Source organism: Atractosteus spatula, chromosome 17 (assembly GCF_055471065.1).
Source record: "Atractosteus spatula isolate fAtrSpa1 chromosome 17, fAtrSpa1.hap1, whole genome shotgun sequence".
NCBI lineage: Eukaryota > Metazoa > Chordata > Actinopteri > Semionotiformes > Lepisosteidae > Atractosteus > Atractosteus spatula.
Genome location: NC_142722.1, coordinates 11,498,218 through 11,522,975, shown reverse-complemented (window position 1 = coordinate 11,522,975; position 24,758 = coordinate 11,498,218). Strand labels below are relative to the sequence as shown.

The window sequence follows — 24,758 nt, the reverse complement described above, 5'->3', positions numbered from 1 at the left end:
TTCTCTTTTCACATGATTTGCATAAAAATTACTGTACATTTAGCATATCCAGCACCATCTAGGTTAGCGCTTGTGTGGCAGGCTTTCAGATGGTACTCTTCGTGGCCTGTGCACATGGCATTTCATTATGCACCCCTTATCTTTGACATATAAGCTGATAATCGCATTAGAACCTTTTGTGAACGAGGCCTGGCATTTCCGTTGCAGCTGGATTTTAAGTGCAGTGTTGCACCCCCCCCGTCGGAGCTACCTGGCCTGTTTTCTATCGTTACCCCATCCTCTGGATGTGTGGGGGCTTCTGTAGAAACCTCATTAGTAAAATCAGTCATTTGGTTTCTCTCCACATATTTAAGCCTTCAGTGGATCTACAAGAGTGCATGTTTGCTGAACAAAGTCTGGGCTTAATAACTGGTAAGCTTAGTCACATCAACGAGTAGCATTTTGTTTCCTTCGATAAGACCCTGCAGGAAGCTGGTGGCGGGTTCTGTCAAAGACAGTGTGGCAATCTGAGGCAGTAGATAAGTCCCTCCAGAGATAAGTCCTGAGGTGCAGCTCAGTTGATAATCATGATTTGTTTCAACACTCGCTCGAGCGCAGATGCACTGTAAGATAACCATAGGAGATCTTTGTCTTGTACCAGCTTGTTTATAGATGCCCGCCTCGCACCTTGCACCAGTCTTCGGCCAGATTCAGTGAACACTAGGGCCCTGGTGCCAATTGACAATTACAAAGCCACCTCTTTGGAACATTCCTGGATTTAAGAATGGGCAGGTGGGCCATAGTTCGTATGCCCTAGACAGGTTCTGGACAGATTGTCCCTGCAGTTGTGGGCCTGTACCTGGGGAGTTGCCTGGTATGTGAAGAGTTTCAGAGACCACCAGGCCAGAGGGCTAGATTTTAAGCATGCAGCCATGCGCCTGTTCTTCTTGGTTTAAATCCACGGTTTCTCCACTGGGATTGTTTTAAGTGCTGGAAACATTTGTGTTGTGTGGTTTACTTTTCCTTTGCAACGGCCTAAGAAAATCAAACAGATTTGAAAAAAAACGTTTCCCAGTGGAGGTGTCCGTGGGCTAACATTACGCTGCGAAGGAAAAGGGAAGTCATTTTGGGGTGCTTTTAATAGTCGCCTGAGGCAGGCGCTCCAAATGAGAACCTGCCAGTTTTAAAAATCAGAAATGTGTGTCAGTCACTGAATTTCAATTAACAAGGAGTAATGTAGAACAACTCTTTAAGTGATAAGATTTACTGTAGGAACATTATTTTTAAATCTTTCGGAAGAAGGTTTGGTTTTCTAATTTGTAAAAAAAAGCTAAGACATTTTACTGTCCAGATAATGAGTAGTGAGAAGGTGGAGCTGGGTAACTAAGGTGGGTAACCTTAGTTTTCTTTGTGACAGGATTTGTATTAATGAGTCATAACCGCACGTTGCTCGTTGGCTTGTAGAATGCTTGTGTGTGTGCTGTATTCTTGTGAGTGCGAGTGTCACTTTCTGGGATGCCTGTGTGTTTGGAGGGGCTGGGAGTGGTGGGGTGCACAGGTAAGAAGCTCAGCTCTCATTTTCTGCAGATGTCTCCCTCTGTCTGAAAGTGCAGAATAAAAGAAGAAGAAGAGTGCTGCGCTGCTCTTCAGAATCGGTGTCCCTGAGGATTAATCACCACTGCCGAGCAGCCCTGTGGTTTGGGTTGCACCACTTGTGGTTTTTTTAGATTATGAATCATAGGCCAGGCTCTGAGCTACTCCAGTATTCCAGTAAATTGCAAAATCATAACTGGAATGCTGTGGTTAGTTGACAGGCTCAGTATGCAAAGTACCGAAAAGAAAAAAAACGGAAAGGGAGAGAAAAGCAGTTAGTTTAGCATGACGAGAGAGGGAGAGAGGGAGATGTTAGCAGGGGCTCAGATCAGAGGCTTCACTGAGTCAGTGCTCAGCTGCGATGAGGAGCTCGGGGCTGCTGTCAGCTTGCTGTGACCCAGCGGAACAGAAGGTGGGTTTTGGGAAAAAAAAAATGTCAGGCTAGTTTGGCTTGTGCTGTCGTGCGTTTCTTAACCCCCGCGTGGCTGGTGCTTTCGGAAGGAGGCTTCCTGCTGATAACAGCGCAGGGATGTCCAGTCCTGTGGGCGGCAGCCTGTAGAGATTCAGATCAGCTGAGACAGGAGAGGGACGGTTTCAGAAGGAACGCCTCCTTGGTGTCTAGCAAAGACTTGTGCGGGCTTGTCAGGTAGTGTGGTGTGGCCTAGCGGCTGACTGACTGTTTATCTCTCAGCTGGCCTGGGATAAACTCCGTGAAACAAGAGACACGTGTCAGCTCTCTTCTACTGCTAGGCGTGTGTGCCTGTGTTTGCAGAAGCAAATTTGTCTCACTTTTTTTTTCAATTTCAGAGTGAATCTGTTTATGACGTGGTGGTTTTAACTCATTTGAGTCAGAAGACAATGGCGCACCAGCAGGGATTATAATAAAGAGATCTGTTGTGTATGCCTACATAGATCTAATTAATGAATGTGCTACATATACAAAATTATAAATGTATTGTTTTTGATCATTCAGATTACATCTGGGTGAGCCTCTGTCTTTTGCAGCATTAAACATTTCAGATTTGCAGAATTATACTCCTTTTTCTGGATAATAGATACAGTAGCTGGATTGAACACCTTATTGTCTTCATCATAACGGAAATGTCCTGTAGGTTTTCCGTTATTTATCATTATAGTGCGGTGTGCACCAGATGTGAATGGCTGTAACTCAAGTGTGGACAACTTCGGTCAGTGGGGGCCAAAAGACATTATTTAGAGGCACCTTGTTTCAGTAACCAACTGATCAGGAGCACATTTGAGTTCTTCCGCAAATAATTAGGTCAATTAAGAAAGTTTAACTTTGGAATGAAATCTGTAGGCCTTAAGTCTGTTGTCCTTTAGAAATGGATTTGTCCTCCATGGGTTTAGCAGTTACAGTAAATGAAGGATCCACAGCAGGTTTTAGCTGTTGATATTGCTGAAGCCAGGAGTATCTGTCCCTGTTCCTAGAGATCTGCATTCCTCTCTCCAGCAGCGAGGAAGTTGCACCAAAGCCAGGAACATGGGGGTGAGGGAGGGGTGGGGGGAGCAAAGAAAAAAAAAGTTTTCTTCCAGTCATAGAGACCAAAAGTGTGAAAGTCTGGCGAAGGAAAGATTCTCGCTGGCTGGCCTCAAATGTCACATGTTGTGAAGGGTAGGTCTTGGTGTAGAGGAAAAAAATCACTGAGGCTGGATAAACAGGTTGTGTTTTGTCATGGCTGGGTTGGAAACAGGTATTTCACTAAAAGGAAAGGACCTTAGGGGTGTCTAGGATGAGTGTTCAGGCAGGTGGGGTATTAATGGAGCTCTCTCGCTTAGTTAATTGGTTTTTGGTTGGTCTTAATGAGTCTTTTCACATAATGTTGTCATGTGTCATTACAAACCTTTATGTACAGTATATAGAGGGTGTCAAAGCCCATCTTTAATCTCTTGTTTAAATTAGCTGTAAACAGTTACTGGCTCAGAGGGACAAATTTAATATTTTTCCAGGGTCTTCTCAATGTGAAGATATAGGGCCATGCCAAGATGAGTGGTGGGATCCCTCATTCGTCCCATCCCTCCACTGGAAACCAAATTTAACCCCATGGTTTTCATACCCCATGCTAACAAAACAATGCGAAACTATTTTAAAAAACAGCCGCCCCAGTGTAAAAACTGGTGCCTTTTAATGATTTTGTTGAGCTCAACTGAGTGCGGGCTGGCGTCGCCACTGGCTGTTTCGGAACATGAGATTTAGTTAATTGCTTGTAGCTTCCACATCTCCAGCTGCTCCTCGAAAGAGTCCCAAGGAGTCTGCTTCAGCAGTCTGGCTGGGCATCCTGTTGCAGACACCCACCTGCCTATGCGCGAAGAGGAACGTCTTGGTCTCTCTCCTCTGCGTGCTTTCTTTCAGCTTCTCTCTCCGGTCACCAGGATGTCATATTGACGTCTTGGTCTTGTGTTACAGCAGCAGCAGCAGCAGCAACAGCAGCAGCAGCAACAACAGCAGCAGCAGCAGCAGCAGCAGCAGCAGGTGAATCGGAGCAGCCAGGAAGACAAGGATGAGAAAGACAAGGAGAAGGAGGGAGAGAAGGAGGAGGAGAAGCCTGAGACGGAAAACGACAAGGAAGAGGGCTTGAAGTGAGTCGCCCCCCTTCTCTCTCTCTCCTCACTCTTTCGTTGCACCGAACCCTTTGGAGAATCTGGATAGGCACAGTTCCCGCTGGTTAAGCAATGGCGAAATGCAGTGCAAATTCCTCCTCACACAAACATACAGAAAGCTAACCATCTAAAACGAACGTTTTGGTCAATCGCATGTCTGTCTGTATCACATGTGACACTACAGATCAGTCTTGTACATCATTAACCTGCTGTGCGGATTCCATGGCGAATGTTAAAAATGTTGGACAAATTCCAGTGTTTTCAGACGTTAATCTCGGCAAAGGACATTTTCCCTTAGTGTTTCAAGAGCAATTTAAGCTCCTGGCTTCTCTGTGAATACTATTGTCATAATCGTATTGCAGTCTTCTTTACAAATTTTGTCTGGGTGAGACTTTCAGTGGGGTGAAGTTCCACGTCTCGTTAGTTTGTCATTGTAAGAGGTTTTTTTTTTCCCCCATAATTTCTGTGCAGGTACTTTTGTTAGGCTTCACAACAAAAGGTTTTTGCTTTACGTGCCTTGATTCCATGTGGTCTTAATGATTTGGAACTCAGCGCAAAAAGCTTTTTTAACAAGGGGATCTCTTTCTTGAGACTTCATTCATTTTTAATTGATCTTATCAATTGAAATGTGAAACCAAATTTAAGTGTGCAATTATTAGACAGCAAATCCACTTTTAATGATAAAGCATATCCTAAGTGGAGTGGTGCATCAACACATCCGTCAGAGGCTTTCTCTTTTACACGCTGTATGAAGATTGCATACAGTGCAGCCAGCAGCCATATCACCCTTCAGCTCATAGCTGGTAACCCACTGAAGCTCAGCAGGTGTGAGCCTGGTCAGTACCTGGATGGGAGACCTCCTGGGAAAAACTAAGGCTGCTGCTGGAAGAGGTGTTAGTGGGGCCAGCAGGGGGCGCTCACCCTGCGGTCCATGTGGGTCCTAATGTCCCAGTATAGTGACGGGGACACTATACTGTAAACAGGTGCCGTCCTTCGGATGAGACGTAAAACCGAGGTCCTGACTCTCTGTGGTCATTAAAAATCCCCGGGCGTTTCTCGAAAAGAGTAGGGGTGTAACCCCGGTGTCCTGGCCAAATTTCCCATTGGCCCTTACCAATCATGGCCTCTTAATAATTCCCCTCTATGAATTGGCTTCATTACTCTGCTCTCCTCCCCACTGATAGCTGATGTGTGGTGCACTATGGCTGGCGTCGCATCATCCAGGTGGATGCTGCACATTGGTGGTGGTGGTGGAGGGGAGTCCCCATTACCTGTAAAGCGCTTTGAGTGGAGTGTCCAGAAAAGCGCTATATAAGTGTAAGCAATTATTATTATTTGAACTTTATGGCCTGTCAACAACTGTATTCAAGTACAGTCAGGTCAGTTTAACCGCTCACCACACATCAGCTATCAGTGGGGAGGAGAGCAGAGTAATGAAGCCAATTCATAGAGGGGGATTATTAGGAGGCCATGATTGGTAAATCCCCAGAATCGGATTACATACAGTACTGTGGATGACGGTGTCTTCTCCGTCTCTGCTCCCTGCTCATAGAGAACAGCCTCCCCAGTCATCTCAGACAAGTAGCTTCAACTGAGATCATTAAAATGTTCTCAACCAGCAGGCTTTTCAACTTCCAGTACTATAAACAGTCTGATCTCCTTTGTTCTTCTTAGTGATTTTTAAGTTCCTTGACTTCTCCTATTAATGTGAAGCACATTGGCATTCACTGTAATGAAATGTGCAATATAAATTAAATGTATTAATTACTGGGAAGTAACTTCCATTCGAAGGAAGCCTTGAATTGTTTTGTTCTTTTGGTCAGACATAACGATGCAGGGATTCTGTCCAGGAAACTGAACTAGCTTTGTGTGAATGTGAGGTATGACTCCTTCCCCCCTCCCTTTATTAAATCACAGCCCAGAATATCTTTATCACCAATGCCTTTCTCCTGGAAATGCCTATCCAGTGATTAATTTTCTTCCTTTTGTTTTTGCCATGCTTGGAATGCCTCAATCCTAACTAATTCTGAAAGTTTCTCTGAAAATCCAACCAAATTAAGCATGTTGGCAGCAGTTATGGGCGTTCAGGTTATTGATTGCCTCTCTTCATGGATTCCTCACAAGTTATTTTCAGCCAGAGCATTCCAGAAGTGTCTGTGCCAGCCAGTTCAGTGCTAACCACATGAAGAAGCGAAGGAAAAGAACAAGAACAAAGAACTGAGACATATTCCAAACAGCACAGCTGATAGTTAAAATAATTCATAATTAGGCAATGGAGCTGGAGTTTAAAATGATGAGATCAAGGTTTTGGTTTATAATCATGGCCTTTGTTTTAATGGAATCCTTTCACACACAAAAAATCTTGCTTTATTTCCCTGTTGGAGGTGCTTTGTATCAAATGTATTGGCTCAGCTTCAGTTTTATTTTAGCAGATGCATTAAGAAAGAAGATCAGTGTGTAAAAGTCCTTTTTGATTAGTATTGGGTCTTGGGGCTTTACCATATTGAGTTCACATCAGTACGCCTCTTGTTCAGAGCACAGTTCTCCACTTTTTGTAAGTGCAGATTTTTTTATTAATGATTTCCGTGCCATTTTCACAACTGCTATTCTGCCCAGCATGAAGGTTTAGAAAACAGCACAATTTTTTTCACTTAATGCTTCCTATGCTTGTACGCAGATTGAATGGGTTGCTAAAAGGCTTTTTGTGGGACTTGGGGTCGAGTGTGGTGTGATTGCTCTGCCTCGTTCCCCCCCCTCGTCCTGATGAACACAAAGATTTGTTTTAAATCTTTATTGCTGCAAATTTCTGAAACATCCGATTGACTCAACTCAGCGTCTCCTAAGGTCTCTTTTTATTACTTCAGTTACATGACACGTTCCACAACCACTCGGCACCAGTGGTCACAATTGTATTCCATTACAGCGACTGGTAATTGCAACTGTGAAACTTTAGCTACTTAAAATTTCACATCGACACTGTGGTCTCCGTGTTGCTTGTGATGTTCATGTTTTGCGAAATGTAAAAATGTGTATAAAAATAGTATGAAGTTCAACTGCGCTTCTGCTGCTGTTAGTATTGAAAACTGTTTTAAAGTAGAGGTCCTGTAATATTGTACATTTGCTTTTCGGGGATAGACATATCTGGATTCAGCTGAGCGTTTTTCTGTGATTGAAAGCTTATTATACAGTAGAGTACTGATACAGTATGTGACAGAAATGTTTGTTGTAGTCTAGGTTTGTAGGTTTTGAGCCTTCAGGTGCTCCTGATTGATGCTGGAATGGTGACCCAGTGTAAGAAATACTGGAAGTGCTGGAGTTGTTGCTCATTGCTTTGGAACCACAGTAGTAAACTTGTGGCGAAGATGCGGAGCTGGTTAAATATAGGGCATGGTGTGCAGGAGAGAGGTATTTTTTTCACCCTGAAATCTCAAATGGGGGGAGACAGAGGGCCCACTCTCTCACCCAGCTGCAACCAGAGGGAACATCTGGCTGTCCTATATTTAGTGCAGCCTGAAGTTCAGCAGCAGGTTTCTTTCAGGAAGATTAATTAGGAGCCAGGAATGATGAATTCAGAAAGGCCATTTTGCAAATAGCTTACTGTCAGCTTGCCGATTGTGCTGATGCTGGAAATGCAAGCTTGTGCGAAAGCTATTTGAAGGTCCTTTCAGTGTGAGCCCGTTTTTTTCTTCTTTTTGCACAGTGCTTCACTTTATGTTGAAACAAATGACTGGTTCATAAAGGACGCTGAAGGAGATTTCTGGAGCTCGTAAAAACCAGCTTTACAGATGCATTACCTTATTCGCAGTTTAAGACCTATATTTGTGGCTCATCTCCCTGGATGAACCATTTTCTGGGGAGTCTTTTTTTTTTTTTTCCTTGCTTCTTTCAAAAATTATTTTGTGTGTATATGGGCGCACTAGAGCCGCGTTTTTTCTTTGTCATCAAGTAAATCCTGCTTTTCAGCAGGAGAAACTAATATGGAGATAGAAATGGTGTTATCCTTGACTTCTATCACTGATTAAAAAAAGTGTTCTGAACTGAGCTAATTTGCTCTTTCTAAAAAACGATCATATTTGAAATATTATACTGATATTCTATATTCTACTTCTTTTAGTATTTTTATATTATTAATATCCAGTACTCTACCGAGATGGTAATTTGTAGAAAACTCTGTGTTAAAATATATGACATAACAAGCTGTGGCAAAGAGTGGATGAAATGTAATACACCAAACCAGTTACTGGACTAAGTGCATCGCCTACAGTAGATACTTTACAGTCCAGCAGGGCAGAGGCAGCTGCTGTGCGCCACAGCACCTCTGCATCAGGACGTGGTCCCATGTGCGGGGGGGGGGCGACTTCTTCATTTAAACACTGTCCAGGTTCATCCAAACAGAATCGGCTCCAGCTGTTTCTACACACCAGTGGCCTCTGAGGATCACACGGCTTGAGGGAAAAACAGCCCGGGCCTTTTTCCCGACGCCTCTCCTTTTTCCCCTCTCTCCCTCTCGCAGGGACGACACCTCCGGGGAGGACGGGGAGGACAAGGAGCCAGCTGTTGCCTTCAAGGGCCGCCGCACCGCCAACAGCCAGGGCCGCCGCAAGGGCCGCATCACCCGCTCCATGGCCAACGAGACCGAGGAGGCCGCGGCCCTGCCGCTCAGCAACGAGCTGGGTGAGGCTCCTGCGCGCCGCCGCCCGGCTGACCTCGCCTGCTATGTGCTTTGGTGTGCCAAGCTGCGACTGCCTCAGCCAGCCCCTCTTAGAAGCCCTGTGTGTTCAGTTTCTCGGGCTGCTATCTGTGAAGAGTTTGAGTGTTCTCTCCCCATTTGTGTGGGTTTCCTCTGGATGCTCCTGTTTCCTCTTACAGTCCACAGTCACACTAGCAGGTTCATTGGCTTCTGGGAAAACGGCCCCTGGTGTGATTGTGAGCACGTCTGTGTCGGTCTCCCTGCCCTGCGTCCTGTCCAGGGGATATATATCCCCCATGAGCCCTGTACTGGATAAAGCCATTAGAAAATGGAGGGATGGATGTGTACATGTCTGAGACTGTCTGTCCTCCGATCGATTTACTCTGACAGTCTCTGCGGAGTGTGTAGTTTGTAGCTTGCACAATTTGTCAAAGTATTATGAAACTAGTAGTGGGGAAACTGTTGAGCCTGTACTTTTATGTTTAGATGCAGAAGAGGAAGTTGCCAGTCTGCCCTCTGCCCTCTTTTACAGACAGGGGTCGTTTGTTCCGTATTTAATAGCTTCATGTGCAACAGAAGTATTTTTGCATCTAAATTACTCCACACCTAGCCGAGACAGAACGGCACAAGGAGCTCATGCCAGTCGTGCCGAGGAGAGTTCAGGTTGGCCACTGCTCTTTTGCATCCCCGTGCTCAGGATACTCTGTGCGCCCTGGAGTGCTGCATGATGGGAAGGCAGTGTGACGGGCCAGTGCAGCTGTAGGCTCCCCTACAGCTGAGTGTCTGACAAAGCCAGTCTTTTTATAGGCAGTGTCGTAGTCAGGCAGCTGTGTCAGGAACTTGTCCAGGACTAATCTGCCCTCCTGATTGCCTGGAAGAGAATGATCCCTTTGTCTGATGGTGTCACGAAGCTGGAATGGAACCAGGCTGGTCCTAGTGATTGCTGCCATTCCCAAACCTGTCATCCCCAGGGGTGTCGGCCTGTACACTGGCTTCATAGTGACCTTCACAGAGACCCTGAGCTTGATGGGAAGCTAATGGTACAGCACCCCAGAGCAGATTACAGTGCCTGTGGGAAATAAATTGCCTTTATTTCTCTGGTCCCAGAGAGAACAAGAGCGGTTTTTAAAGGGCTAGTAAAGATGCATTTTAAAGCTCATCTGCCAAAAAATATTTTAAGTTCAGAATTTTAAAGGATAGTTACAATGACATAGCTGATTTTCCATAGAATCTGGATATGTTGTTTTACTTCTGTTCTGTTATCCTACTGATTGTGTTTGATCAGTTTTGCACAGCTCATCATGTAAGGATTTAACCATACTTAGAAATGCTCCAGATTTTGGCCTCTCAGAGACCGCATTTGGACACTTATTCAGTTAAGTCTTTAATGAGGCTTTAAAAACGTTTTGTTTGTTAGGGACATCATCATCATGGACAAACATGCCCGATTATTATAAAATGATTTATACACCTTGGATTTTTTACAGGTTTTGAACCAATCAGATAGCGTTCAGTGACTGACTTGTATGGACTGTCTTTTTTGATACTATACAGAAGGGCTGGATCTTCTTCCCGAGTCTCATTGCATAAAAGTAATGTGCTAGAAAATAAAGAAATGATAAGGACAGTGTGGGGCTTTCTTTTCAGATGAGCCACCTAAAGCTGGTGAAGCTCAGGTTTTTATCTTTGGGTTAATTATTTTCAGCCCATGCATTCATTCTGACACTTGTCTTGATGGATGATGGAGGTGATCACCCCAGCAAAGGTGACTTCTTTGAAAAGTTCAACATGACATCATATGTCCACTAGAGGGAGCCAGTGTCCACCCATAGACTTGTCCCCATAACTGTCAGCAAAGCTGGCTTTTGATACTGTACATACTGTACATGTATGGCACATTGTGTCATATAGAAAATTACAAATAAATCATATCCATCAAATAAAATTACATTAGAATAATTATTTCGAGGAACTCTGAAAGAAGATCATATTTCTTTTACTATCTTATCAATTTTGAATGAGTGTCTCCTACAACTAAGGACTAGGATTTTAAAAAGTGCACTTCTTTTTCCAAGAAAAGAGAGTCGGACGTTCAGATTATGTAAAATATGGTGATTCGTATGAGTTCCTTCTGTATTGTAGTAGTGTTACACGTAAAAGACCAGCAGATCTATTTGATCTCTGAGGGAAAACTAAAGCCTGTTTGAAACAAAATGGTTCCTTTGAGGTAACGTCTGGTCTGATGTTCTTGTGGTTTTATAATAGTTTACAACAGCCCCTCTCAGCAGTGCACACAAACTCACACCTCTGTATTTTGCATTGAATACTGCCTGTGGAGGATGGGGTTGTGGGTGATTTTGGCCTAAGCCTTGTTCTGCTTCAAGCAGGGGACTACAGAGGTAAGAGAGAAAAACATGGTAGTAATAACTGTAATGATTAACTGAATTTTATGTGGGCTTCCTGCTTCCTAGTTGATTAAACAAACTGGGCTGAAAGGCAGTCTGAAGCACACTAACACCGCCTGCTCTCTGCAATTCTCACCGTCAATAAATACTTGCTTTGCAGCTAATCTAGAGATGAACGAGAGCTCTCGCTGGACAGAGGAGGAGATGGAAACCGCCAAAAAAGGTGAGTGCAAGTTTTTTTTTCCCCTCCTTAGGATTTCGTGGTTCCCTCAGCCATGAATGAAGTCTGCTGAAGGCTTCCTTCTTCGTACAGTGCAGCCACTGCGGAGTGGAAGCTGGCTGGCGGCAGGAAGTTTGACAACTTTTGTTGTCTGCTTGAGTCCTCTGCTCTTTGACCCCTCTGCGCCTTTGTTTTTGTACCAAAGGAGCTTTTTCACTTGCTGTTGCCTGAAGTTTTGTACTGCGACAATGAAGGTTAGCGTACTCTTGTGAGGTTTCACTGAGTACCAGCGTTCATTCCCAGATGTTTTAAGCGTTCTCGGAAATGGCACTTTAGTGCTCCCAAACGTTGGCGAGCACCGCACATCTCTACAGATCTCTTTCGAACTCGGTCATCTGTTCACAATGAAAAATGAGCTCTGAGATAGCAACATCTAATCGGTGCTCGGGTGAGCGCGGTGTGTTCGTGCAAGAGGGTTATAATGTCTTTTTGTGAGTGAGGAAGGTTTATCGGTGCTCTATTTCTTATCCAGTAAACTGTGCCTGTGTGTAATTTTTTGCTAAGTTTTCTAGGAATGTTTTATGGGCTTTTTAATGACTTGTGTTGATTTGCATCTGCTGTATATCGTGCGTATACAGGCAAACAAAAACTCTTGGTTCTGTGATTTTTTTTTATACAAAGTGGGAGATTTTCCAAACTAAGCTGTGCTTTTTTCACAAATGTTTTTAGATGCAATGAGCAAAACCCTTTGACTGCAGGCCTTCATCTCTGAGTGTGATGCACGGTCTTTTAAATTAAAAACACAGCAATACAGTGCTTTACAGTTTACTCCTAGCGTGAACGTTATTGCCAAAGCATCCTAGAACATAACAGTACATTGAGGCATGATTCCAAAATCAGCTGCAAGAATACACATTCAGACAAATATGTTTCAGACCAGACCCTGGAACTGACTATCCAGACATCCTTGTGGGATTCTTGTGGGATGAGGCTCCAGTCCAAGTGTTTTATCATGAAAGCTAAAAGAAACAAGCTGGTAGCTTTCATCTTGTAATAGCATCAAGGAAAAAAGTCACCACTTTTATTACTTGTTAGTTCCTTGCAGTTCTGACATTTTCAAGTTTTTTTTTTTCTTGTAAATAATATAATTAATAGTGGTTAGTATATCGGTAACATTTTTGCCTTGTCTAGTTGTGTGCGTCCTGAAATCTGTCTTTGAAGAGGGCCATGGTGGCCGTACTTGTATCTTCCTTGATTTTCTCAGCCAAATTGGCGACATAGTTAGACACTTGGCCATTCCTTTCATTCATTCACCACAGACTTTGGAGCGAAAGGAACCCACACATGCGTGCTCAGAAATAGTAGCATGCAAGCAGACATGAGGGATTTATCTGTATGCACAGCAATGCATGGCAACATAACCCAAAATTGTGCGCTGAAGGTTGTCCGTTTAATACTGTTGAGCATGTACTGTAATGCTGGCCACATTGACTTTGTTTACTCACAATGTCACATTTTCAAGGTGGGTTTACCATTAGGTTTCAAACCCTGTTTGCGGATAAATAATGGTACACTGGTGGTCTTAAAGATGCATCCTTATATTGATAATTTAATTGGTACTTCTGCATATTGTAACTGTAGATACGACATCAGGAGGCAGGATTTCCGTTGAAGACTCATTACTTCTTATTTTCTTTCACTATAGGAAAAAAGGCAAAAACAACTCTGTCTAATGACTATTGTTTAGCTCTCAGTAAACACCATCAGCGCCCTGTGTGTGTGTGTGGTAGTGAAAGAGCCCTGAGATAATGAACAGGTAAAGTTAGTCAGATCACAGATCAAATCTAGACAGAAAATAAAAAAAAAATGATGGGGTGAGCCTCTGTGTTCACTCTTCCGGCTCTGTGTTCAGTATTGTGTTTTCTCTACTCAGTCGTGTGTGCGGTAGTGGTTAAGGCTCTGGAATCCAGCAGACCCCAGAGGTTTATGGGTTCAAATCCCAGTGGGGGTACAGCTGTTGTACTTTTCAGCAAGATGCTCATATATGCCCTGGCAGCACACTGTGTTTTGAAAATGGGTATTGTTGTAAATGAACGTTCATACCCAACTGACTTAAAAAATGACTAAAACAAAACTAAAATTCGGCTTCTCCCCGACAGCCCTCTATGTCTGTGACTTTGTCCAATTGAACAAACAGCCCCCAAGGGCTCCACGTACCCTGAAATCTTGCTTTCTGTGCTCAGTCTACGGTGAGATGGCAGTGGTGTGCTGCCTCTACCCTGACAGCTATGTCCAGTAATCCCATCTGAGGCGTCAGAAAACTGGTCAGCCCAGCATCTTCCAACATGGTGTTTGTGCCCCAGGCCCTCAGAGTGCAGAAGTGGGCATCACCACCACCTCCATTTCACATGACTGGGTGATCCCACCCTGGAATGACTGCTCTGGAGCGCATCCTCGTAATCTAACCTGATGTTTTGAGTTCCAGTCCACTGCGGGGAGATGAGCAGGCATCGTTGTCCTCGAGGCTGGGTGAGCCTTACTCGCAGGGCGCACGTGAACTAGATACTTCCAAAAGGTTTATGTAACTAAGAGGTGGGGGGTGGGGCAGAGCTGGTAGAAATAGGATCTGCCGGATTTTAAGATAATTTCTGTAACTTCCATTAAGATAAAAAGGATACATGTCTTGGAATGCAGCCGGAGAGGTGAAGTGTCTCTCGTTTAGAGCTTTTTTGGTTTGATTTTCTAGCATTATTATGTAGCACTTTATAATGAGATGTGCCTAACTTAGCCAAATGAGGTATTACTGTAAAGGGTTTATCCCTCTTTCCTATAAAACCCTCAATACTAGAATCTGTAGTTCCTGGCTTAATGATCAGATGCCTGTTTAATTTAATGAAAAGGGTTACTGCTGTCAGGCAGGTGTTGTTTTGTATTATTCACTCAAAACTCCAGTCCAAAAAATTAGACGCCTAAACTGCTTTGTCAGAGGATAAAGCAGCTACATTCTCTAGCATATAGAGAGGGATTTGGTGTTAGAGACTTACATACACTTTAATACACTCTGTTGTACAGTATGTCTACAGGGTCTACATCCGCTGCACATTATGTGGTGTTCTTGCAGGTCTGGTAATGATAAAAAAAGGGCTGTGGGCTTTGTGTAGTAGGACAAGGCTTGCAGTTTGTACTGTAGTCTTCACTCTGCCCCTGGGGTCTGGTTACTGAGGGCTTCAGTCTCAGTTTAAGACATGTGAGGTTGAATTGTCTAATCAGGACTATTAAACCTTCTCTACTGGCTTAAACTATTGACAGTCTAGAGATCCAAAAAGCCGGCTGGGTTGTATTGTAGGTGCCCTTGAGGCCCATATTCGGGAGCACCTGCTGTTTCCCGCAGGGCGCAAATGTGCAGTACCAGTCTTTGTTGTCTTTCCTCTTACGGTTTTGTTTGTTGCTCGGAAAGGTGAAGCAACGTGTCGACTCCAGAGAACACGGTGCTCAGAGTCATGTCATTCGTGCCTCATTCCCTAGTCCGTCACAGGTCTGCCGGTGACTTTTCCATTGTGCGCCTTGGAAAACGCAGGAATCCTGCCAAAAAAAAATTTTTCCGCACTATTATTTTCACAAGGGATGACAGGTCTTCCAAAAGGAAACATGTCTGTGTCGAAGTTCCTGCTGAATGTACACCCCTCCTGTTTCTGGGCTTGACTCCTTAACAAATAGAGATGCAGATAAAAAAAACAACCCAAGGAAAAAATGTAGCGAACCCTGTTGCACTTTGGGTCACTTTTTATGTAAGGCTCCTAATCTGTCAAGCTGTTCCTTCAGCGCGTACAGCCAGATAATCACCTCCTGCCTTGCTCTAGAAAAACCAACGGAGCTTCAGTGCACTTCAGTGAATCCCGCTGTGTGGAGCAGACTGGAAAGCTTTTGTTTGGCCCCCCCGAACCCACATACCACCCCCCCCCGGCCTGGCCTTGCTGACATCCAGAGTGCGTGCTGTACGTTTAAGGCAGTGGGAAAAGGAGAGAGGGAGAGAGCGAGCGAGAGAAAAGAGAGTAGTGGGGGCCAAGTCTTCCACAGCCTCTGCCAGCCCGGGCCTACTGCCACTTTTTTTTTCTCTCCTGTTATTAAAGCGCAGTCTGGAGGTCACATTCAGACGAGCTGAGATGCGGGTCAGCCAGGGGAAAGATTAGAGCTGCTTTACGACTCCTCCTCATAGCAACGGCATCAATCCTTCTCGCCAGTGGCCGGCTCTTTGCTGTGCTGCCAGGCTGCCATCCTTTTCTGTCCCACACTCCCCTCCCCGCCCCCCCCAACCCCCCCCCCCCGTTCCGCCTCCCATTCCCCGCCATCCCTCTCTGTTTACTTGGCAGAGCCGAGGCTGTTGAGAGGACTCCTCTGGCATTCACTCGTGTCGTCGGCTCTGTGGCAGGGAAAGGATGGGTAAGAGGACCCAGGATGCCTAGAGGGGATCAGATACGGGTTCCAGGCGCTCCGACAGTTCTCTGTCAGCTGCGCCGCTAGAGGCGTCTTGCCCCTCTGCCCCGGCAGCTTCGCCCCGAGGGGCCGCAGCACGTGGCGTCGCCGAGTCTCGGGTGTCAGCGGGGGGAAGGAGGGCGCCAGACGGTTCGCCCAGGGGGGCTCCGTTCACCTCTGAACCTCTGGGACTGCTGCCTCGGAGCCCCGCTTGCGCCGCGTCAGAACGGAGGAGCGCGGAGGGCACCAGGAGAGGGAGTAGCTGCTTTAGGGACCTCTGTTCCGTCAAGGGATACGGGCAACGGGAACGGAAAATATGTGAGCTGAAGCCGGCGAGTCCGGAAAAGGTCACGAGGCAAAAATCTGTCACGGGAAAGCACCTGTTTTATTTTTTTAAACATTTTTTTTCATGTGACCTCAAGCACCTGGGTGGGAGTTGAAGCTCTTCTTATTTTCCTTCTCTGGCAACGTCCCGTGTCAGTAGTGTATGGTTTTAAATATCCTGAGCTCCATGCCACAGCGGATATTCTTGGAAAACGGGGTCGTTTATATGAAAGTTGGAAAAACAAGTGGCGCGTATAAACATGGAAACTAACAAGGGGCACCTGGATTATGCAGTGTCGAGTTTGCGTGAGGTGAGGAAGATAGTATTCCTTATAATAGTAAAAAAAAAATCCTTTCACGGATTGCTATTCAAACAGTTTACAGATTATGGCTTAGTGGCATTATGTGGCTGCGGGACATTCTTTATCAAAATTATTTATCACGGGCTTATTTAAATGTTCACTGGCTACCAAAGGTTAACAGTTTTGTATTTTAGGTTCAGCTTGCAGCCTTTATCACCTCGCAGATTCTAGATTCTTTACTGTTGGTGTCATCCTAAGAATGCAGCACATTTCTGGTCTCGATTGTTTGTTGTGAATTTTTCAGCAGAACACTCGGGTTCCTGACCGTGATACGAATTTTGCTTCTACGGTGTCCGCTAGACTTTGCTGGGAGTTTTCCTTGTTGTTGATTGCTGGGAGAGAAACACTTCAAAGATCACAACAGAGGTTGCAATTGAGAGGTGGCCTTTCTGTGCCTCTGGCTCGTTTGGTTGCTAGTTCTTAATCGGTTGCAGAACTGTTGATGCATCTTGTAAAACAGTCTTACCCAGGCACCTTCTGTAAATTTGTTCTGTCCTCAGTTAATTTACAGCAGGTGCAAACGCACCTGCCAAGACAAGTCCTTTTCACATGTAGGATGTGTTGACATTATCAAAGCAATCAGTCGTTACCATTGTTAAGGTAAACAGGTACAGGTCATTGCCCTACTGCCTCAGTTAGGAATTGAAATCAAATTCTTCACCTTTGAACCCAGTACAGCAGTGTCTCTTAAAGGAGGATGCATTTCAGAGAGAGGAGCATAGTGGGAGTTTGCACTCATACAGGCAGTTGTAGCCTGAGTTCAATGAGGATGCGTTCCTAGGAGAGCTATTTCTTACATATGAGCAATATGCAAGAGTTTTATTGGGGTACCTGTAATAGTATTATTGGTATTTTTCCCGCAGAATATAATGGGGAGTCAATTTACTCCAGACAGGAGTTTTGTCTAATCCATATTTTTAAATTGTCGTTGTAGAAGAAATGGAGTATACTGTATCGAACGTGGCTGTGTAACAATGCATTCATCAGGGTTTGTGTAGATTAGCTGCCCTCTGCAGTGGGAGACTGATGGGAGGAGTCACATCTGCCAGGATGGATCTTCCGAGACTTCTGTTTAATTAAGCGAGTTGTGAGAGTTCCTTTTCCTGTGCAGTTTATAATTAAACTTCTGGCTCTGCAATAAACGTATTGTATCATCCCACAATTGCATTGGCTGAGAGCTTGCATGTTTTCCCAGATAGAAGGACGCACGACCTACGGCCTAGTGTGCTCAAGGTGCTTCCACCCTGCCCATAGGTGCATTACAGGCAAAATATACTTTCTGCTTTTATGCAGGTGTGATGGGAGTAATTAAAATACTTGCCAGAGCAGAGAATGCTATGGTGAAGGCAAGGCATTGCTGGACTCATTGAATCAGGTACAGGGATGTCCAAAAAGCATGGTTCATGTTTTGCAGTTAGAAACTAAACAGCATTTCACCGTTTGCCTGATGGCCACAGTCTTTAAAAGTTTTGCATTGTCATGTCATTTACCAAAACCGCTTTATACCCTACGGTGTCGCGGGAAGCCGGAGCCTAACCGGCAAGCAACAAGCGCAAGGCAGGGTACACCCTGGAGGGGGCGCCAGTCCATCGCAGGGCCAGTGCAAGCCAATCATACATGGAGACAATTTGGAGGCCACGGTAAAGGCCGAGGGGGGAAATTTGCTTCAGACACCAGGATAACTTCCTACTCTTATCGAGAAATGCCCGGGGATCTTTAATGACCCCTGAGAGTCAGGACCTCTGTTTAACATCTCATCCGAAAGACAGCACGCACTATAGTATAGTGTCCCCGCCACTATACTGGGGTATTAGGACCCACACAGACAGCAGGGTGGGCGCTCCCCGCTGGTCCCACTAACACCACTTCCAGCAGCAACCATAGCTTCCCAGGAGGTCTCCATCCAGGTACTGACCAGGCTCAAACCTGCTTGGCTTCAGTGGGTAGCCAGCTGAGAGCTGCAGCTTGATATAGCTGCTTTAGTTTTGCGTTGTAAGATCTTTAATAAAGTGGATCAGAGTTATTGCTTTGTTTGAGATGCAGTTATTTTTATGTGCAATTTAGAGACTTTGCCTAGAGCTACAGTATGACCTGTTTTATTCCATTTTGACTGGTCTCACAGGTCCCAGTGGAAAACAGAAACATTCCTACTTTCTAAAGAAAACTAAAACTACCTTCTCCTCCTCACTCATCTTCTTTTCCTCATGGTACAGAGACTGAAACGTAATCTCATTTCAACCTGCAACTGTACCTGGGGAAGCAAATTAAGACTTTGCTTGTAGAGCAATACAATTCATTTCAGATTTTAGTGTTTGCTCACTCTTGCATGCATAGCGATGAAACACAAGAAAACTAGTTATTGTGTAATATTAATGTTACTTACCTGTCTGTGGAGGTTGACTCGCAATAAGGTGCTAAATTTCATAGCCCAGTGTTGGACTTTGGCATAAGTTGTACACGATCCTGCAGTCTGTCCCGTTGCTGTCCAGCTTGCTGTCTAGTTCAATTAGGAATTGTCTCTCAGCTCCTTCTCTGATGTACTTGAATTTTCATTTTTTCAGGGCTGCTTCAGTATGGAAGAAACTGGTCATCTATTGCCAAGATGGTGGGCTCCAAAACAGTGTCCCAGTGCAAGAACTTCTACTTTAATTACAAGAAGAGGCAGAAACTGGATGAAATTCTGCAGCAGCACAAAATGAAATCGGTAAGGCAAAACCAGCATTGTCACAGCATCAGACAGATTGCGGTCTGAGAAAGCCACAGTTACACACACACTAGAGCAAGAGAAAGGCCTCCACTTTTCCATCGCCTTTTGCTAAATCTTAGTGACAAATTTTCACCTTTGAAGCTAAAGGTGATGTCATGGAGAATCCCTGTGTAACAGAGTGACTTTACAGGAGCGTTGTCAGGTTTCGTTCCCAACTTGGTCTAAATACATAAATTGGAGGTAATAATAGGTTTTACATTTTATGACATTTTTTTTTTCTTCTTTTTCTGTTATTCTAATGAATACTATTTTTTTATTTGAATCTTAACTCAAATATCAGCATTTATAGAGAAACACTGTTGACATATTTTTGGAGAAAGGCCTTAGAGTTGTCTTGCAGATGCTGAAAGATAACGTTTGACTTTCCCCAAGCCTGTAGAAAGGAATCTATAATTTCACAGAAGCGTTTCCCTCAGACACGAAAGAACTGTACTGAACGTTTGGGCTGTTCCTGCTTATTTTGAGGAGACTCTGAACTGGTGGTCTTTTCCCACAACTCCCACCCCCAACCCCCTCCCCGCCTCACGACAGGAGAAAGAGAGGAAGGCCCGCAGGAAAAAGAAGGCAGCGCAGAACGAGGAGGCCAGCGCCCCCGAGGAGGAGATGGAGGGGTCGGGGGCCAGCGGCAACGAGGAGGAGATGGCCGAGGATGGAGAGAGTATGTTTCCGTTTGCCACATCCTGAGCCGGCCGATTGCTTCGGAGGCGGAAAATGCTGGAGGAGACCGTTTTGTATATAAGAACATGAAGAATGGTTGCAAAGGAGAATCTGGCCCATCTAGCTTGTTTGGTAGTAGCTTTTGGGTATTGGCTTCAACATTATGGCTGGGCGGCTTGTTCCACACTCCCACCACCTTTTGTGTAAAGAAGGGCCTCTTGTTCTCGGTTTAAAATGCACTTGCATGCAGCTTCCACTTGTGGTCCCTATCGTGATTTTCAGGCAGATCTTATTGGGAGGGACACTGCAGCTCTTTAGTCTTGCGGGTAAAGTCACAGGATGTAGATTTCCAGGCCAAAAGTTTGTAGAAAAGTTAAATAAATATCCTGGAAAAGTCGTGGAATACAATGAGAAAGTTTGTATTAACAGAATGGCTTCATGTGTGGATTGTAGGTTACTAGGTAGCACCATGGCTAGTAAATATTTACCTTGGACAGCTGAGGGTTTCAAAGCATGTGATAAACTGAAAAAGTTGGTTGCCGATTGGAGAGTTCTGGGGGTTGATGAGAGAGCTTGAATGCTGTTGAATAAATTATAGACCTTTTCTGAAAACCTATCCTTGAGGGACTTGAGGTGCCCTGTATTTGCATTACTTCTGTATCTGAATTACCAGATACCACATTTTTCAGTTTGTGTATCGGGCTTCTAAAGGACTCACTGTATGCTGCTTTATTTTAAAAAAAAGCTGTTTTCCTTTTAAGTCAAAGCCTAGGAGATTTTTAGTAGGCAAAACATCAGAGCCTTAGATTATCAACACTCAACAACAGTAGCTTATGTTGAGTTCTGTCGGTTTTATTAATCTTTTTCAGACACTGAATGAATAAACTTAAATGTAATGTGCCGCCTTATTTATACATCTAATATGTACTTTTTCTGTGTCCCCTTCTGTTACATTTTTCCCTTTCAAGCTGCAGCTAATAATAGCTCAGACACAGAGAGTCTCCCCTCTCCCAGATCTTCGGAAGACAGCAAAACCAAAGAGAACAGCGAGAACAGCAGGCCCAAGTCTGAAACGGAGAACAGCTCAGGAGCCAGCGCCAGCATGGAGGACGCTGCTTCAGGAGACTCCCAGAAGAGCGCGGAAGAGGAGCCCCGTCCTCCCGGCCTTAAACCCGAGAAGGAGCAGAAGGAGGTTAAAATGGACGCTGGGGAAAGTCTCACCGAGGACACGGTTAAGAGCGAGGCTGTGAGTGAGGACGCAGAGCAGCAAATGGACTGCAGTGATAAGAAACCCCCAGCTGACGCCGAGGTGGAGAAGAGTGCGGGGAAGGGTGCGAAAAAGACCGGTTCCCATGTCGATAGCGACTCCAGCGCCACATGCAGTGCAGATGAAGTGGAAGAGCCCGACACCTCTGACAAGAATAGGTGAGTCCCCTGGCCTCACTGCGCAAGAGAGGGACACAACACTGAAAGTCTAAGGCGTCAGATGTGTTTCACAGAGTTGTATTGTTCAAACCTTTTTTTTCCTTTTAATTTCCTATTTCAATTGTCTTAGCGGTACAACAACACGACTCATTTGGTCTATTTGCCAGAGTTTTTAATTATCTCAAAGAGCACTTTTTTTCCTGACTGTCCCACACTGGTAATAGTAGAGCCAAGTCTGCCTTCATACTTCTTGGTTCTGTTCTTTATTAATCTTGTGGGGGGAATCTCCTGTCATCCAGTATTTATTCGATAAGCCCTTATTCCTTGTGAAATGTTGTGGCAATGCAGACTTAAACATGGGACACAGACCTACACACTAAAGTGCATAGGAACAGTCTAGAGACAGTTGTTATTGTTCCTCCTTTGGATAGGAAATTCAGTATGGAGAACTCCCTAGCTCGGGAGCAATATGATTTAAGAAGGAATCTATAGGGTTGCTAAGCTACTATATACTGGATAACTACAGTCTGCTTTGACACTCCAGTGTTTTGTGTTGTATTCCATCACTTAACAGCGCTGTTCAAACAAAACTGTTCATTTTCTTTTTGCTGTTATTGGCGCAGAATTGCCAAGAGTACCTTAGCTCAGGTAGAGTCATGCCAGTTGCTCCTTGCCTTATGTGCCGCCCAGTTCCGCCGCCAGGTTCTCCCCCTTCTCTACCTCCGTCATCCGTGAATCTCGTGGTGTTTTAAAGGCTTCTGGGCTCCATGTGGGCAGGAACTCTGGGGCAGAGCCACTATGCTGATTCTGAAAGGCTGCCCTACTCTCAGGGAACTGGAACCTGCACTCTTTACTCCTGCCAGACCTGGAAACCTCAGAGCTTGCCCTTGTTTGTTGTCCTTTTGCGACAGAGGAATGAGTTGACTGTACCTTCCCTTTGGACCCCTTCCTTTCCCAGCCAGGGCCGGGTTTGGAAAATTCCCATCAGACCCCTTTTCACACCTGCGTCTTGTGCTCCACACCTGCGCTGCATTTTCACGTACGAGTAATGACCGCCTGGCCGAGGTCACACGCAACTCTGTGCAGCCTGGAACGCCCTCTCGGAAAGTTCTGGGTTGCCAGAAACTTGAGGAAGGGGGTACATAAGAGGTGAAGCAGGCTTAAAAAGCAGCAGTGCTTCCACAAGATGATAGTGATGCGTTTTGACAGGGCAGGGGAAGAGTTACGCTGTGGTCTAAGGCTGGCAGTCGGCCAGGTGGGCCCAGGAGTATCTAGCTCAATTTGCAGGCTGATATTTCAGCTCGCATACAGGGGCCAGCAAGCCAGGGGCAATTAGGAATGTTGTTTGTTTCATTTTCACTTTGCCTGTCCAGTGTCTGAATGTTTAGTGGGCCCCCTTGTGGAATGATGGACGGGAGCTTTGGAGCATTAGGGGGAGCTGTTTCACTGTCGCAAGATGTGCCCTTAACAGGCTGATCAATATAATAATAATAGTAGTAATAATTGCCTACACTTATACAGTATAGCACTTTTCTGGACATTCCACTCAAAGCGTTTTAGGTAATGGGGATCCCCTCCACCACCACCAATGTGCAGCCCCCCCTGGATGATGCACCAGTGTGCTCACCACACACCAGCTATCATTGGGGAGGAGAGCAGAGTGATGAAGCCTGTTCAGAGATGGGGATTATTAGGAGGCCATGATTGGTAAAGGCCAATGGGAAATTTGCCCAGGACGCTGGGGAAGCACCCCTACTCTTTTAAAAAAAAACTCCCTGTGATTTTTAATGAGTCAGGGCCTGGGTTCTACATCTCATCCGAAGGACGGCGCCTGCTTACAGTATAGTGTCCCCGTCACTTAACTGGGGCATTAGGACCGCAGGGTGAGCGCCCCCTACTGGCCCCACTAACACTGGTCTCCCATCCAGGTACTGGCAAGGCTCACACCTGCTGAACTTCAGTGGGTTGCTAGTTGTGAGTCGCAGGGTGATATGGCTGCTGGCAGTATGTTGTTAACAGCTTTTTTGTTTAGTTATGAAACTCCCTAAGTAAGACATCTACTGCCTCGCATTGCCCTTTCAGATGGTCCATTTTACCTTTTACCGTTTGTGTGCTATTTGAAGAGCCTGTTGGTCATTTAGATTGTATTAAAAGAAGTAGCTCTGACAAATGCCCTCAGGCCTTGAAGACATTAAGGACTGTCGTAATTTCCGGTACTGTCTGAAATACATAAGGCATGGAACTGGGGTAACATTGCCCCTCATAGTTAGGTGAGAGTAAGCGTGGTGAAAGCAAAAGGAAAAAATTGAATTTCTCTTTTACAGCCATTGTCACAGTGTAGCTTCATCAGGGTGCAGGGCATTTCTTGCGAAGTACATAAAAATCCTTGCTAAATTAGTAAAGTTTTGCCATGGAGTTCAGTGAGTGCGGTATTACCGTAATGGTGACCATGTTGTTGTTGTTTTAGTCATTATTGGCAGAACTGACTTCACTTTGTCCACTTGTGCAGACCTCTCGCCATATTCATTATGTCTTTGAAATCCCTTGTAATGGCGCAAGGGATCAATAAAGATGGCACAGCACTGCTGCCCTGTTGTCTGGGAAGGACCTGGGTCACAGAGTGATTAAGTGGTGCTTGTGCCTGCAGAATGACCTCGCCCAGGATGAGCTTGCTGAACTACTCCCATGACAGTGTCATCAGCTCTCCTCTTCAGAAACCCATGGACCTCAAACAGCTGAAACACAGGGCGGCTGCCATTCCACCAATTGTAAGTGTGGTTTCGTTTTTTTTTCCATTTAAAATACTACCATCACAAAGCCTTGCATTCAGATAATAGCTGACAGAACTGGTCAAAGGCTATTTGGGCACATGTGGAAGCTGTTAAATAAGGATGTTGTATACCAAGGTGCAGGTTTTGTTCATAAATAAGAATTTAAATCAAGCACATTGTGGTGTCCCATGACCAATTTTAGGCAGTTTGACTTCATTATCTTAGTGAAATAGTTGAGATTCAAAAGTAAGAGAACTATATTGATCATTTTTTCTACCTCTTTAAAATCTTTTTTTTCCCTTCGCAAAAAGAACACATTTGATCCTGTTTTTTAGTTATGCGAAAAGTTACGTGCTAGAGCAATTTGTTTGTATGCTGCCAATGTGTCTTTCATAGTCTTGTAATTCCTGGGAGACTCCTTTAAAAGTGCATTGCAGGGTTCTTTCTTGTCTTTAACAGGACTCTTTGTGCTT

General features: G+C 44.9%; 1 protein-coding gene across 1 annotated transcript in view; it reads left to right on the top strand.

Moving 5' to 3' along the window:
- ncor2 (nuclear receptor corepressor 2) overlaps window positions 1-24,758 on the top strand; it is a 179,667-nt gene that overhangs the window by 119,000 nt on the left and 35,909 nt on the right. The window contains exons 16-22 of the mRNA XM_088935499.1: window positions 3,998-4,170; window positions 8,705-8,865; window positions 11,447-11,509; window positions 19,227-19,369; window positions 19,964-20,090; window positions 21,058-21,514; window positions 24,162-24,282. Of these exons, the coding sequence (XP_088791625.1) occupies window positions 3,998-4,170; window positions 8,705-8,865; window positions 11,447-11,509; window positions 19,227-19,369; window positions 19,964-20,090; window positions 21,058-21,514; window positions 24,162-24,282 (1,245 nt within the window). The remainder of the gene's footprint in view (window positions 1-3,997; window positions 4,171-8,704; window positions 8,866-11,446; window positions 11,510-19,226; window positions 19,370-19,963; window positions 20,091-21,057; window positions 21,515-24,161; window positions 24,283-24,758) is intronic.